The sequence below is a fragment of the Xyrauchen texanus genome, chromosome 20 (assembly GCF_025860055.1).
Source record: "Xyrauchen texanus isolate HMW12.3.18 chromosome 20, RBS_HiC_50CHRs, whole genome shotgun sequence".
Taxonomy (NCBI): domain Eukaryota; kingdom Metazoa; phylum Chordata; class Actinopteri; order Cypriniformes; family Catostomidae; genus Xyrauchen; species Xyrauchen texanus.
Window position 1 is genome coordinate 26,778,060 of NC_068295.1, and position 16,465 is coordinate 26,794,524.

The 16,465-nt window shown below is 41.5% G+C and overlaps 1 protein-coding gene across 1 annotated transcript in view; it reads left to right on the forward strand.

The window, feature by feature from the left end:
* Nucleotides 1-16,465, forward strand: part of LOC127660665 (S1 RNA-binding domain-containing protein 1-like) — a 78,582-nt gene that overhangs the window by 3,872 nt on the left and 58,245 nt on the right. The window contains exons 2-7 of the mRNA XM_052151015.1: nucleotides 10,472-10,720; nucleotides 10,948-11,114; nucleotides 11,381-11,498; nucleotides 11,599-11,728; nucleotides 13,823-13,919; nucleotides 14,168-14,330. Coding sequence (XP_052006975.1) covers nucleotides 10,529-10,720; nucleotides 10,948-11,114; nucleotides 11,381-11,498; nucleotides 11,599-11,728; nucleotides 13,823-13,919; nucleotides 14,168-14,330 — 867 coding nt within the window. The 5' untranslated portion in view covers nucleotides 10,472-10,528. The remainder of the gene's footprint in view (nucleotides 1-10,471; nucleotides 10,721-10,947; nucleotides 11,115-11,380; nucleotides 11,499-11,598; nucleotides 11,729-13,822; nucleotides 13,920-14,167; nucleotides 14,331-16,465) is intronic.

A 16,465-nucleotide genomic window follows, 5' to 3' on the forward strand; every position in this document is an offset into this window, starting at 1 on the left:
GGAAGGACGGTGTATTGATAAACCTGGCCGTCGAGGCGAATCTCAAGAATGGCCTGTGACGGGATTTATCTGAATCTGAAAGTATGCATCTTTCAGATCGAGAGAAATAAACCAGTCCCCCTGGCGCATCATGCGTGAGGAGTTTCCTGATTGTAAGCATTTTGAACGGTCTTTTTGCAAGCACCTTGTTCAAAACCCTGAGATCTAATATGGGTCTGAGGCCGCCGTCTTTCTTGGGAACAAGAAAATAACGGCTGTAAAGCCCCGACTCGCTCAGAGAGGGTGGCACTTTTTCTATGGCCCTTTTGCACAGAAGGCTTGCTATTTCTGAACGAAGCATGCACGCTGCTGCCGTGTTCACAGTGGTTTCGAGCCAGCTCTGAAGCGAGGGGCGGCGATCGAACTGTAGCAAATAGCCCTGTTGTATTGTGCTTAACACCCACTTGGATATCCTTGGAATAGCTTCCCACGCTTTGAAGCGTAACGCTAGAGGGTGAATGGCCAATTCGCTCTGATTGCCGCACACAGAGCTGAACAAAATGTGTGAGCTGCGTTTAGTGTGTTCATGCATGATTGCTCGCAGACAGCATGAACAGGCTGTTTTGTGAGTGACTTCCGATTGGAATGAATGGGGAAAGAGTCACATCTGTTACGTGATGCGCAAGCATAGTCATGGGCACGGGACTTACACACAGAGGAATGGTTGCTGGCCGTGTAACAGAGCGGGCAGAGAATGGGCGCGCACGACGCATTTGTGGGCGCATTTATTGACTCTAGCGCTCGAGCGGTTCAGTAACCGCTTTATGTGAGCATGCTCTGGTGGGGACACGAGACATGCAGTGCTTGTGTGCAGAAGTGAACACTGGATTGTGGGCACATTTTCTACACATAGGGCTGGTCGTGTGACAGAGCGGGCAGAGAATGGGCGCTACGACGCATTTGTGGGCGCCTTCATTGACTCTGACGCTCGAGCGGTTCAGTAACAGCTTTATGAGAGCGTGCTCTGATAGGGGCACGGGATGTGTTATGCTTGTGTGTAGGGGCGAACACTGGGTTGTGGGCACTTTTTCTACACATAAGACATGTTTGCTCTTTACAAGATTTATTTGGTTCGCCGTGAAAGCGGCGTTTGAGTGCAGGCAAGCGGGCAGTGTCACCGGCTTGTTGGCTGCTAAATTCACCACTGTAGTAGCCTGAGAGAAGGGGACTGACAGGGGGCAAAGCTTTGATGGTGGTCCGGCCGCGGCGGACTGAGCCGTCGTTTGTTCAACAAAGTTAGGAAGACTTCGGTTGCTCTGGTTTCAGCGTTACCTTACATCGAGGCCCGCGGGGCGGCGGTCTGCGGCGGCTGTCTGAGCGCGATCGAGGGCGCCGCCCTGTCGACGCTGAGAAGTCTGAGTTTGTTGAACTGGGCGCTGTGAAGAGGCTCGTGCAGGAGGCTGATCACGTGAGCGGCCTGCAGAGGAGCTTAGCGCGACGCGGCAGGAAGAGGTTCATGGCTTGGGTGGCTTTCTGGACTTCTGAGAAGCAGTCAACAATGCCACTCACCGCGGAGCCGAAGAGACCGGTCGGAGAGAGCGGTGCGTTGAGGAACGTGGAGCTCTGCTTCTCCCATGTCGGCTAGTGTTAGCCATAAGTGTCTCTCGGTCACAGTCAGCGAGGCCATGCACTTCCCTAGAGCTTGGGCTGCAGCTTTGGTAGCCGAAGGGCGAGGTCCGTCGCGCCAGTAGATCAGTAACAGCCTCTGGGTGCCTGCCTTTCTCATCCCACTCCGAAGAAGGTCTGCTTGTAGGATCTGTAAAACGGCCATTGAGTGCAGAGCAGATGCGGCTTGGCCGGCGGCGAATAGGCGCGGCCAACATAGGTGGAAGTCGCTCTGCAGGCCTTAGACGGGAGCACAGGCTTGGAACGCCATCTCGCGGAGGGCGGACAAAGGTGTGCTGCTACCGAGTCCTCGACCGGGGGATGGAGGAGTAGCCTCTCTCAGTGGCGCCGTCCACCGACGCGAGAGAGGTGGAGACGTGGGAACGGGTCCTGGCTGAAAAGGAGCGTTCCACGACTTTGCAAGCTCCGTATGTAATTCCGGCAGGAAGGGAGCGGCCCGGCCGCGGGAGTAGAGCGGCGATGGCTTTGAAGAAAGCAGCCGTCGAGTCTGTTGAGTGCCTGCTCAGGGGGCGGTGACCACTCGAGCCCGAGGCGGTCGACGGCCTGTGTGAGGAGGCGTGTTAACTCCCCTTCGACTCTGGCGCGGGTCCTGCTGGATTCCTGGGCCGAGGAGGCGGCTTGGGAGCCTGTCCACTCCTCGCTGTCCGAAGCCATGATGGAACAGCGGCCCTTATCCTCCGCCTCGTCATCCGAGATGGCAGCAGTGCAGCCGCTCGGCGGCAACTGCGCGTCGCGGGGGCGGGAGGGTGAAAGCGATGCTCGAGGGAGAGGCTCGGCGAGGCAGTCGCTTCAACCACAGTTTCCGGCAGCCTTTGTGAGCGGCGCTTCTTCCTGCGCTGGCTGAGGGTAAAGCGGCGCGGCGTTTCTGCTTTCACCGCTCGAGTCGAGCCCGCAGGGTCGACATCGGTAGCTCCTCGCAGAAATCGCATCCGCCCTCAGTGAGGGCGAGCTCTGCGTGCCCCAGTCCCAGGCAGAGAGCGCAGATGATGTGGCGGTCTCCTGTGCTGAGAAGGGCGCGACATGAGGCGCAAGTGGAGCGAGGCATCTTGAAAAAGACGCCGTACTCTTTTGTGAATAGTTCGTGAGAACTAGCTTGCTGAATAAAAGGATACGTCGTCGGATGGCGTAGCTTCGCAGGATGGCTGAAGGTGGCTGAGACGGCCGGCTTCTTCTAGCGCTGTCCACGCTTGCTAGATGCCCCTCGAACGGCGACGCGGCTTCCAGGTCAGCGATGCGGAGAGCTTCGCTGAAGAGATGAAAATCAGGGTTCCAGCCTACTGAACTACGCTTATATGCAATCTAGTCACACCCATTTTGGCGGGCTTTGATGCAGTGAGCTGCGGACGCCTCTCATTGGATGCGAGTTCGCCCAAGCTCGTCTATAGGCTGCAGCAGTTGCCACAGAGCAACCTATGAGCTCGCTAGCTAGCCCGCTCAAGGTCTGCAGCTGCCGCACTGCGTTGACAATGGATACAAAAATTAAGGATAATTGTTTGGCTTCAATATCTCAGTAAAGATGAATCTTTCCCGTAGCGTAAGCTAGCTTACGCAATACGAGAGAACCTCTCGTAAGAGAACAGATGATGAATCTGATGACACGTGAGTTTTTAATTTGACTTTGGTTGCACAATCTCGCAGCATTGTGTTTATATTAGTTTTGAAGCATAAGATTGTAGTAACTATGAAGTAACATTATTGAGAAGAACTGTTGAAAACATCTAAACTCTTAGAATAATTTTACTGGTGTCCTATTGCACTTTAACCACAGATTTATTACAGTGTTTGGAGGCCTTCTCTGGAATATGCATTACCGCTCCTTAATGTTTGCATGTGTGCGATACCTATTCAGCTTTAATTGATCAATAACAAGTACCTCTTGAAAGAAACCTTATATTGATGGATATCAATTTGGACAACTTAACCAAAGCTCATGTTTGTCCTATTCCACCGTGGGAACTGAAAAGGCCAAATATAATTTTGACAATGACCCAACACAAAAAAACACACCCTAATATATCACATCTCTTCATATACCTGTTTTCACTGATGGATCAAAAGCAGACAATATAGTTTCGGCAGCAACAGTTTTTGGAGATCAACACTATGGAATCCGTATTCCTGGACAATCTTTACTGCTGAAGCTCGTGTTCTGCTTGGCCTGGAAAATTGTAAGGATGACATTTTTTTAATCTTCACAGACTCAAAATCTTGCCTTCAAGCTCTGGAATCTGTAAAGACTGATCACCCCATTACTTTGAGTATTTTAACTTAAGTAGACAACTTACAGAAAGAATACTTAAGTATCTTTTTCTGCTTGATCGCTGGTCATTTTGGACTGTCAGGCAATGAGAAAGCAGACATTGCTGTTAAAGAAGGCCTTTCTCTAGATATCACAGAGTGTAGTTTTCCACCTACAGACCTAAAACCCTTACTAAACTCTTATATCTCTAACAGATGGCAGATAGAATGGGACGAATGTAAAAACAATAAGCTTTATGAAATAAATCCCAGTATAACTAATAATCTTTTCTCTAACTTTTAAAATAGGCATGATCAAATTGTATACACTAGGTGTTGAATAGGTCATTCTAGACTTACACATGGATTTTTATTAAAGCTGAAGAGCCTCTGTCATGTCTTTCCTGTCAGACTATACTGACTATTAAGCGCATTTTATTGGATTGCGCTGCTTTTAATGCTAGTAGACAAAGGGTTTACTCTGAAACAAGCTTATTAGACATTTTCTTTTTAAATGTATCACCTAAAAATAGTTTTTGTCTAAACTAAAATTCCTTATTTAATTTGTATGTTTTTTGATACTTGATCTGTTCTCCCCATGTGGAAAGCCTTGTTGCTGACATGGTGCTAAAAACAAACAAACAAATAAATATACATCTTTAAATGTTTACTCTAACTGTTTTGTTAAATGATGTAGAAATATTGTATAGGGCCTTCTATTACTCTTATTCTACATGTACAGGTGCTGTCATATAATTAGAATATCATCAAAAACTGTATTTATTTTAGTATATCCATTAATTCCACACAGACTGATATATTTCAAGTGTTCATACCTTTTAATTTTGATGATTATAACTGACAACTAATGAAAAACCCCAAAATCAGTATCTCAGAAAATTAGAATATTGTGAAAAGGTTCAATATTAATTAGCACACTCCAATCAGCTAATTAACTCTATTAACACCTGCAAAGGCCTTTAAATGGTCTCTCAGTCTAGTTCTGTAGGCTACACAATCATGGGAAGACTGCTGACTTGACAGCTGTCTAAAAGACGACCATTGACACCTTGCACAAGGAGGGCAAGACACAAAAGGTCATTGCTAAAGAGGCTGGCTGTTCACAGAGCTCTGTGTCCAAGCACATTAATAGAGAGGCGAAGGGAAGGAAAAGATGTGGTAGAAAAAAAGTGTACAAGCAATAGGGATAACCGCACCCTGGAGAGGATTGTGAAACAAAACCCATTCAAAAATGTGGGGGAGATTCACAAAGAGTGGACTGCAGCTGGAGTCAGTGCTTCAAGAACCACCACGCATTCCTTGTGTCAAGCCACTCTTGAACAAGACACCACGTCAGAAGCGTCTCGCCTGGGCTAAAGACAAAAAGGACTGGACTGCTGCTGAGTGGTCCAAAGTTATGTTCTCTGATGAAAGTAAATTTAGCATTTCCTTTGGAAATCAAGGTCCAAGAGTCTGGAGGAAGAGAGGAGAGGCACAGAATCCACGTTGCTTGAAGTCCAGTGTAAAGTTTCCACAGTCAGTGATGGTTTGGGGTGCCATGTCATCTGCTGGTGTTGGTCCACTGTGTTTTCTGAGGTCCAAGGTCAACGCAGCCATCTACCAGGAAGTTTTAGAGCACTTCATGCTTCCTGCTGCTGACCAACTTTATGGAGATGCAGATTTCATTTTCCAGCAGGACTTGGCACCTGCACACAGTGCCAAAGCTACCAGTACCTGGTTTAAGGACCATGGTATCCCTGTTCTTAATTGACCAGCAAACTCGCCTGACCTTAACCCTATAGAAAATCTATGGGGTATTGTGAAGAGGAAGATGCGATACACCAGATCCAACAATGCAGAAGAGCTGAAGGCCACTATCAGATCAACCTGGGCTCTCATAACACCTGAGCAGTGCCATAGACTGCTCGACTCCATGCCACGCCGCATTGCTGCAGTAATTCAGGCAAAAGGAGCCCCAACTAAGTATTGAGTGCTGTACACGCTCATACTTTTCATGCTCATACTTTTCAGTTGGCCAACATTTCTAAAAATCCTTTTTTTGTATTGGTCTTAAGTAATATTCTAATTTTCAGAGATACTGAATTTGGGATTTTCATTAATTGTCAGATTTAATCATCACAATTAAATGAAATAAACATTTGAAATATATCAGTCTGTGTGTAATAAATGAATATAATATCCAAGTTTCACTTTTTGAATGGAATTACTGAAATAAATAAACTTTTTGATGATATTCTAATTATATGACCAGCACCTGTATAGTCAAGTCAAGTCAAGTGGTTTTTATTGTCGTTTCAACCATATACAGTTAGTACAGTACACAGCAAAACGAGACAACGTTCCTCCAGGACCATGGTGCTACATAAAAACAACAAAGGACCAACACAGGACCACATGAGACAACAACGAAATAAAATACCTATATAAAAAAACCTACATATACCTATATAAAGTAAACATGTGCAAAAAGTACAGGACAGTACAACAAATTACTGACAATGAACAGGACAATAGACAGCGCAGCGCCGACCAGTACTCAGTAGTGCAAAAAGATGACAGTTTCTAAAAATGTAAACATAACATACTATGAGATAATGTTCTATGCACATAGCAGTTATTGAGGTAGCAGACAGTTATAAAGTGACAGTAATTAAAGTGCAACTCAGGACACGTGTGTGTCAAACCAGTCTCTGAGTATTGAGGAGTCTGATGGCTTGGGGAAGAAGCTGTTACACAGTCTGGCCGTGAGGGCCCGAATGCTTCGGTACCTCTTGCCAGACGGGAGGAGGGTAAAGAGTTTGTGTGAGGGGTGTGTGGGGTCGTCCACAATGCTGGTTGCTTTATGGATACAGTGTTTTTTGTAAATGTCTTTGATGGAGGGAAGAGAGACCCCAATGATCTTCTCAGCTGTCCTCACTATCCTCTGCAGGGCTTTGCGGTCCAAACGGTGCAAGTCCCAAACCAGGCAGTGATGCAGCTGCTCAGGATGCTCTCAATAGTCCCTCTATAGAATGTAGTGAGGATGGGGGTTGGGAGATGTGCTTTCCTCAGCCTTCGAAGAAAGTAGAGACGCTGCTGGGCTTTCTTGGTGATAGAGCTGGTGTTGAGGGACCAGGTGAGGTTCTCCGCCAAGTGAACACCAAGAAATTTGGTGCTTTTGATGATCTCCACAGAGGAGCCGTCGATGTTCAGCGGAGTGTGTTCACCTTGTGCTCTCCTAAAGTCAACAACCATCTCTTTTGTTTTGTCGACATTCAGGGACAGGTTGTTGGCTCTACACCAGTTCGTCAGCCGCTGCACCTCCTCTCTGTATGCTGACTCATTGTTCTTGCTGATGAGACCCACCACGGTCGTGTCATCGGCGAACTTGATGTGATTCGAGCTGTGCATTGCTGCACAGTCGTGAGTCAGCAGAGTGAACAGCAGTGGACTGAGCACACAGCCCTGGGGGGCCCCAGTGCTCAGTGTGGTGGTGGTGGAGATGCTGTTCCCGATCCGGACTGACTGAGGTCTCCCAGTCAGGAAGTCCAGGATTCAGTTGCAGAGGGAGGTGTCCAGGCCCAGCAGGTTCAGCCTTCCAATCAGGTGCTGGGGAATGATTGTGTTGAATGCTGAGCTGAAATCTATGAACAGCATTCGAACGTATGAGTCCTTATTGTCTAGGTGGGTGAGGGCCAGATGGAGGGTTGTGGTGATGGCATCGTCCGTTGAACAGTTTGAACGATCACGCAAACTGCAGTGGGTCTAGTGAGGGGGGCAGCTGGGTCTTAATCTGCCTCATGACGAGCCTCTCGAAGCACTTCATGATGATGGGTGTAAGTGCGACGGGACGGTAGTCGTTGAGGCAGGACACTGAAGACTTCTTTGGCATGGGGATGATGGTGGTGGCCTTGAAGCACGTTGGAACGACGGCGCTGCTCAGAGAGATGTTGAAGATGTCGGTAAGAACACTGAAATACTGAAATATCTGAACGGTACCAATACTAATTTCCCTAAGTATCGATACTAGCCGAGCTGTCACTTTCACTTCTCTCCAAAGGCGCGTTGACAAACACCACACACACTCGCACTCCTCTCATTCGCTCTGGTTAAATAGCAAAAGTGAAGTGAATGTAAAGATGGCGAGTGCATGCGGCGCCCCTGCGACCAGTTTTCTTTGATAAAGAACACAGCAGGAGTGCTGTCTGGAAATATTTTTGATATGAAGCCAGACATCCCAAGTCTCCTGGAAGTTCCGGGAGTCTCCCGCATATTGATAGCTTCTCCCTGATGCCCGCAATTTAGTTCAAATCTCCCGGAATCTATAGCGCACATGCGAGACATACTGCACGCATAACATAGATAGCGCGACACAACATACATAAGCGTGCACGGCAGAGAGGGAGAGAGCGAGAGACCTTATGAAAGCTAGTCAACCCCAACCCCCCTTGACGTTTAAGTATGTTTGTTGACATTTGATTTGACTTGGAAATACAAAGGATTGCACTTTTTATTTACTTGCACTTTATTGGTTTTTGAATGTATGGCAATCTGAGAGGCTTTTGAACAAGTGCAATACCTCAGGACATTTTGTTCATGTAAAATATACCTCATTGTCATGTTCTAGACAGTTCTACCCTCTTAATATTGTGGCAGTTTTTTCTCTGTGGTATCGAAAATGGTATCGAATATCGATATTTTTCAAGGTATCGTATCGAGTTAGAAATTCTAGTATCGTGACAACACTAATATATATATATATATATATATATATATATATATATATATATATATATATATATATATATATATATTTGCTCAAAATAGTTTTCCTAAAAATTGATGTACACATTTGTGGACAGTTGGACTTAGTTGTGAAATTTTAAATATTCCAACCTATAGAAAGTCAGATTTATTTTATCAAACTGAGCCCGTTTACATGCATGTTATTACAAGATTATGCTTAATAAGCCAACAATGTGCGCAGTCATGTAAACACACAAAAAAAAAAAAACATGTTCCTTTATCGGCATTAAGGCCACAAACGTTTATGGATAACCCAATCGACATGGGTAGGTTTTTGCCCATTATGCCGATTTTTCATGCCATGTAAACCCTTTACCTTGTGTTCTTACCGGCTCATCCAATTTGCGCACGTGTTGAGCACATGCCTCTTCAAGGTTTGATGTCAAAAGTAGAAAATAATGCGATAATTTCAAATGTCATGTATACGCAGATTTCTTGCCCTGTCAGATTTTTTAAATAAGCTGATTTTATTGAGTAATCAGCATATTGGTGTACATGTAAACCGGTTCATTGTTTATTATGTTTCCTGGAGTGTTGGTTATTCATGTTTTTGTGAATACAGCCATTTCATCAGAAATTAGCATAATTAATTCTGATTCAAAATAATTGCCAGCATCATTCAATCACTGCCAACCATGTTAAAATAAAATTTTACATTATAAATTCTGAATCTATGTCTGATTTCCATTGTCCCATGTCTGCCAAACATGTTGAGTGGTCCAAACATCATGTGCAGCCTGAAACTGAACTTTTGATCGGATATTATGAGTGAATGCACTTGGCTGCATAGGAAAGATATAGGATGCTCCCTTGCTACCTAATTAGGGAATGACTTAACCTCCTGTGTGCCGTCTGTCTACACAGTTCTCAGAACAGTTTGAAATGCTCCTTATTTTCATCCTAACTCCATATACAGCCTTTTAAATGCTAAGTGTTCCAGCTTTTGGAAGCATCCCTTTATTCTCAATGTGGTAATGTATTGTGAATATAGGATATTTTAAGGTAAATTTGCTGATAATCCAAGTATGTGGTCATCGTGTTTAACAGCGTGCCGTTTCACGATAAATGACTCAATTTAAAAAATGCCATATCGGATGAAACTAGAGATCTTTTTATCCTTTTCTAATCTTTTGACTCAAACATGTTTTAATGTAAAAACATTATCAAGTTTCTTACCAGAGGTAGTTTTGTTGCTGTGTCTCCCAAAAAAGACTGGCGCCATGTTGTTTTGTCACATTACTTTTTTACATGAAAGTTTAACGCTTTATTGATAGCCTAGAGTCTCCTGAACTGAGATCAGTTGGTTTAAATGAAATGAAATTATGCATAGCCTATAGCGAAGCCAAAACATTATGTCCACCATGTGGAGGCTGGGTCGTGAGGTTAAAATGTCTTATGGTCCTGGACTCCTGGGTCACATCTGATTATCTAACCCATTTGGCCATTTACCACTCTGCACTCTAAAAATCAGTATGAGCATTAGCTATTTAAAAAATCATATTGGTCGACGACCACTACTGACAGCTGGAAGGTTGCTGGTGCGATACCTAATCCATCCCCATTGTGCCCTCGATCTAGACACTTAACCTCAGATTGCACTAGGGGATTTACAGGATTTACCAGAAATATGGTATCTACATTCACTTGGGTCTGTAAACTGAAGGTCAGAAATTCAGAAAAAAGTTAATACAATTTATTTTATCCACATAAACACCACTTACTTAAACCACTGACTGCATTCCAATCTGTTGCTTTGTTTTAGAGGTTATCCATCAACTTGACCAGAGAGTTTAGTAATAATGCAGCTAATCTTAGAGATATGCCCGATGAAGGGCCATCATCAAGCCAACATCTTTCCAAAGTAAAAAAAGAGGAGCCAGAGGACAGCTTCACTTTCGATGAACCTGCTCAGAAGAAGCAGAGAACAAATGCCCCTCAGGGAAGACCAATCAAATTTAAATCAGGAAATCCCTGTGTGGAGGAGATGCAGATGAATTGGGATCCCATTCAGGTGGGTTATTACTTGGAAAATGCTCCTTAAAAACATTACTAGAACTCTTCAGATTTATCTTGACTTATAAACCACAGACTTTAGAAAATGTTTAAAGCATCCAAATAAAAATAATTACAAAAAATTCTCAATTTAAAGTAGTTGCTTTGTAAAATCTTGTGCTAATTTATTTGAAATGTGTAGCAATAATGTGGAATGTCTGTATATATGCATTCTCCCATGTTTAGGTTCTTGCTGAAAAGACGGGTATGGAGCAGTGGGTGCGTGTGAACATCACACAACTCTTCCAGGAGGAGAACACTATTCCTTTCATGGTGCGCTATAGAAAGGATTTGATCAACCATATGGATGCAGATGCTGTTCGAGACGTTCAGCTCACTCTGGAAAAGCTACGGTAATGGAAGACCTTCAGTTCCTTGATTAGGTTGCTGAAACCAAGTGTGACCTGAAGATGGCAGCAGAGATTTTCAAGACCCCATTAATAGGAATTAATTGTTATTGTAATTATATCTCATTAATTCAGCTAAATGTGACATTTTCTCCACTTGACAGTTCAATAGACAAGCATTTAATTTTTTTTCTAACGAGTAAGCATGGTGAAAAGAAATCTGAATCAACACATAACAGAAATGCACAGAGTGAATTATATGTGTGTCTTAGGTCAGTGGCAAAGAAGAGCAGGTCTGTTGCTCAAACACTAAAGAAGGAGGGAGTTCTTACTTTAGAGCTGGAAGTAGCTCTGAAGAACTGCACAACAGCAGATGAAATAGACCTTGTGGTGAGACCAGAACAAGTTTCTCTGCTTATTAATGTAAAGCTGTGTCTATTTGGCGAGTTTCACACTGGGTGAATGCCTTGCACTAATTTTTTATCTTCAGTATACACCCTATAATAAGGGCAGTAAGTTGTCTAAGGCCCGGCGTGCTAAGGAGCTAGGACTGGAACCTGTTGCACTGGCTTTACTTCAGACACTGGACCTACACTCCAGAATCCAGCCCAGCACAAAGGGTATTACACAAATCACTGCATGCATTGAGAATAGGTTACTTTCACTGGACCTGCAGCAACCAGCCTGTTATTAAATAATTTATAAGCTGGCACACACCAGGGACCTCATGTATAAATGTTGCATACGCACAAAAAGTGTTGCATACGCCACTTCTCAAGCTTATGGGATTTATAAAAAGTAAACTTGACGTGAAAATGTGCGCACCGCCACGCAAGCTGTACCCCTTGCATATGCACTTTTACTGCTGTGTGTGGATTGGCAACTCCAGCTGTACAAGTAATGAACTGAACAGACTGATTACAAACTCTTCTTTTCATTAAAAACTGCATTTAGAATAAAAACGTATGTAGTTAAGCACTTGAATCAAACAGTTAATATTAGGCTATATACATTTTATGTAACTAATTGAAAAGGCATTCAAATATAAGCTGTAATAAGGAAATATTGGTAGTGGATGCACAGCCAGTCAAATACAAAACAAAAGGTAAGTTTGCATATTTGATCTTTAAAAAGATAATGATGTCAGACACTAGATTAACATTGCACACATCATTTTATAATCTTTAGTTTGTTTCCAGTTTAAAACAAAATTGCATGGATTTATGATTGCAACAATAAAAACATTGTCCAGTTATAAGATATGTTCTCTGAAAACAAGTTATTATATTCTAAAAATGTCTCATGGGTTAACAGATCTTGTTTAAAAGATATTTTACTCTAAAACAATACACTGATTAAGATATTATTTTTAGCACCAGCATCTAACTTATGGGCACCAGAGGCATTAACAGTCTGTATTATATATTATTAATAATAGAATGATGAAAAACATTTGGTCAGGAGAGGGTAGCAAAGTAATATTATTTGTGTTGATATCTGATGAAACATATGACCTGTTAACAGGACATGTCACTGCTGTATGTCAGCAGTGTAACACAACACTCATATCCATCTAATTATTTTCAATAACACATTTCTAATCTATCTATCTATTTAAAACTTATATTGGATTTTAATAACTGTACATTTTATTACTTTTTAACCTGGTTTCACCATGGAAGCTGGCATGCATTAAATCACAAACAAGTCAGTCAATTAGTAAACATTACACTCTTTCCATTGGTAGAAGTTCAGTTTTAATAATGTAAGGCTACTGATAACTTAATGGTGTTGTGGTGATGTGACACTGTTTTGTAGGGTTGCACAATTAATCGTATTTTAATCAGGACCACAATTTCTGCCTCTCACGGTTAATTAAGTATAATTGTCTACGATATTAGCATGCACAGAGTAAGATTTGTGAAAGCATAAATCAAATGTCAAGCATAAAAATAAACTGTTTAATTGCAAGAAATTGCAAGTTATGCTTTGCATAAGTGTAATTCATTGTGTTGTGAATCTGTAATTGTGTATTAACAAATGAAATCTGGTGTGTATTCTTCTGACTTTTTTTTATCGCTTACACTTTTAGCACTTTTTTGCACCTAAACATGGCTAAAAACATTGCAAACATGCAATTAGCGATAGCAAAGAAAGGGTGTAATGAACAGCAAAATGGATTGACGAAGTAGAATCAGTCTGTATGTTTATAATAAACTACTGCAAACTTGTAAATTATTGTGATTGTGGCATAAATATTTTCCTGAAATAATCCAATACACACCTTTCCATCTTCCCCACTTTTCCACTCCGCTCACACTTTTGGCATGAATTTCTCACTGAAAAGATTTTTGCAAGTGTAAGGGTGAAGGCGGGTCTACCTGCTTCTAGTAACCAGTCAAATTAGGTTTTCATTGAGCAGTTTACTCTGAACTGATTGGCTTTAATAAGTGACAGTAATGTGACAGACCGTTTGTTCTTCATATGGCTCAGCATCGTTCCTCTGGGTATCTCTCCTCTCATTTTTTTTTACATGAGAGCTTGTAACATTATTTATTTGTTTTATTTTTCAAATTGTGCAGTCCTGTTTTAAAAAAAAAAAAAGTTTTCAAATAACAGAATAATCGTGATTACAATTTTGAGATAAATACTCATGATTATCATTTTCACCATTATCATGATGCCCTACTATTTTGCTCCCTGTTTGTTAAAAGGGTTGTCGACTCTGGAGGAGGTGGCCACAGGTGTGCAGGAGATCCTGGCAGATATGATCGCTAAGGACAAAGAGACTATCACCTATGTCCAATCACAGTGAGCAACTGATTATTTTAGTAACTTCACTGTTTTTCCCTACTCTCCAATCCCTCTTAATTATCATCTTTTGTCTGGCTTTCTTGTCATTTATATATAAATATGTTTATATATATATATATATATGCATATGCATTACCCTTTGCATCTAATCTGTCAGTCACAATTATGAGTGAGTGTGTGTGTGTGTGTGTGTGTGTGTGTGTGTGTGTGTGTGTGATTGACTCGACAGGTGAGTATTCTCTCAGGTGTGACAGGAGTGCGGTGACCATTCACTCGTCAGTGTCTAAAACAGCCCTTAAAGATCAGCAGCTGGAGAAAGGGAATCTGAAGAGTAAACCAAAGGACATTGCGAAGTTCAGCCTATACACTGACTTTACCTGCGACATCCAGCGTATTCAGCACCATCAGGTTTGGTCACCTGTTTATCTTTTGTCTTATAGATCACTAACTAATATTTTATCTCCTATTATAGAGTGATTGCAAAATAATGCAGCATAATGCTTTCTCAGAAATTAAGCCTTTTCGTGAGATGTTGAAACTGCTGTTTCATTCTTTTGGAAATAATTAGAAAATTTAAAATATGACGACATCATTTATGGATATTGTAACTTATAGCATTTATTCTAATTTATGGAACATTTTCATCAAACTGTGTCTTGAATTTTCCTGCCATTTGGTAATTTTTTGGCCTTTATGCTGCTTTCATCCATGGGTCATTCTTCAATTAGGTGCACTTTTGACTAATCAAAATCACATTTCCTGGACTAAATATCTGATCATGGCCTTATTCAACCTTCAGGTAGTGTGGATTTTTGATATTGAATGTGATGGTAATGACATTTTTAACTTTTTGAAGAAAAAGTTGGATAAGCCTTAGACTTGCTGACACAACACGTTTTCTAGCAGTCAATTAACTTAAAAATGAGTTATTTAAGAATTAAATTCTTGAATACTGACCGGTTTGGTAATGACACTTAATGAAACTACTCTCAGATCAAATGTAAAAATTAGTTTTCTTATATTCAAATGGTCAATCTCAACTGCACTGTCAGGAATGTGCATTTGCATGATAGCCCAATATAATTTTTTTGGGAAAAACTCTGGTTGACAACAATATTGATGACAGCAAATATTTGTAATAAAATGTACTAAGTGTGCATAGAAATTCCCAGATTTTTGTAAATTACACTATTATTTTAAACTAAATTAATGCATACATTGAAATTAATTTATTCTCTAAAAATTTAAGAATCTTGAAAAATCAGCCTCATATCGGTATTTAAGAATGGACAGAAAATAATGTGAAGAAGAGGGAGGAATCACAGTACGATAAGCCAGTTTCGAACCCATGTTTGTTTACTTCTGGACCACAATTCTAACTAATTTTGTGGTTTCTAAGGAGTGCACTGTGGTATGATTTAAAAAAAATAAATGTTTTTTAAGTTGACACCTTAAATGCTATACAATAGGGATGGGCGATAAAACAATGTCAATATCGCGATAAAAATACGGCTTTCTTGTCGTATGTTTCCACTGGCGCCTGCTGAGCGAATGTGAGCGAACGCTTTCAATTCCTTCCTATGGAAGCCGAGTGTCAAGCTGGCAAGGTGGATTGTAAAATTGACAGCAGCACCGGGCAAGCGGTTCCCTAGCGTTGGGAGTGGCTTTGTTCGGATTTCTTCCGCTTCAGTGGAAACACAGCCTTGAAGTTGCTATTGCCCCCGTTCTGGATCCGGACCCCAGATTGATTCCATCTTGACTGCAAGACATGAAGATGGTTACGCCCTCTCATCGTCTCTAGTGAGCAGCGCTACAAAACAATAGTTCCGGTTACATTATATCTGATCTTTCTGTGCTGTATTCTTGAATTTTTTTTCTCTAGCACTGAAACACGCTTGACCGATGCCCTGGCCGCATCCGCATCCTCTTTTCCCCACATGTGAGTAATCCTGAGGTGCGTGTTTCCAGACCACCTTTAGACCATAATGTTTTTTCTTTCTAAATTTAGTTTTATTAATCAGCATGTTCCAAGCCTTTAATAATAAACAAATAGATTTCTATTTTGTGAAATTATTCAGATGTCATCATCTCTGACAAGGATGAAAGACAAAACAATTACTAGTTTGTAGCCTGGTCTTTCTCACTTTAATGAAAATAGAAAAATGGTCCATTCAGACTTTTACATTTTCAAAAGTTTCTCTCTGGAGATACCCCTGAACCCCCATACGGTATCATTCCTCAGTCACAAGGACTTCTATGCCCCCATACTTGGATATCTGTATGTAAAGAAATATGAATATAATTTTTATGTAAAAAAAAAAAAGAATATATATATATATATATATATATATATATATATATATATATATATATATATATATATATTTTTTATTTTCTTTTTTATTTTTATTTTTTTGGAAATAAAAAAAAAAATATGTGCAAATGTGATTCAATATTGTGATAAATATCGATATCGAATGGTATGAAAAAGAATATAGTGATAATATTATTTGCCATATCACCCAGCCCTACTATACAAACAC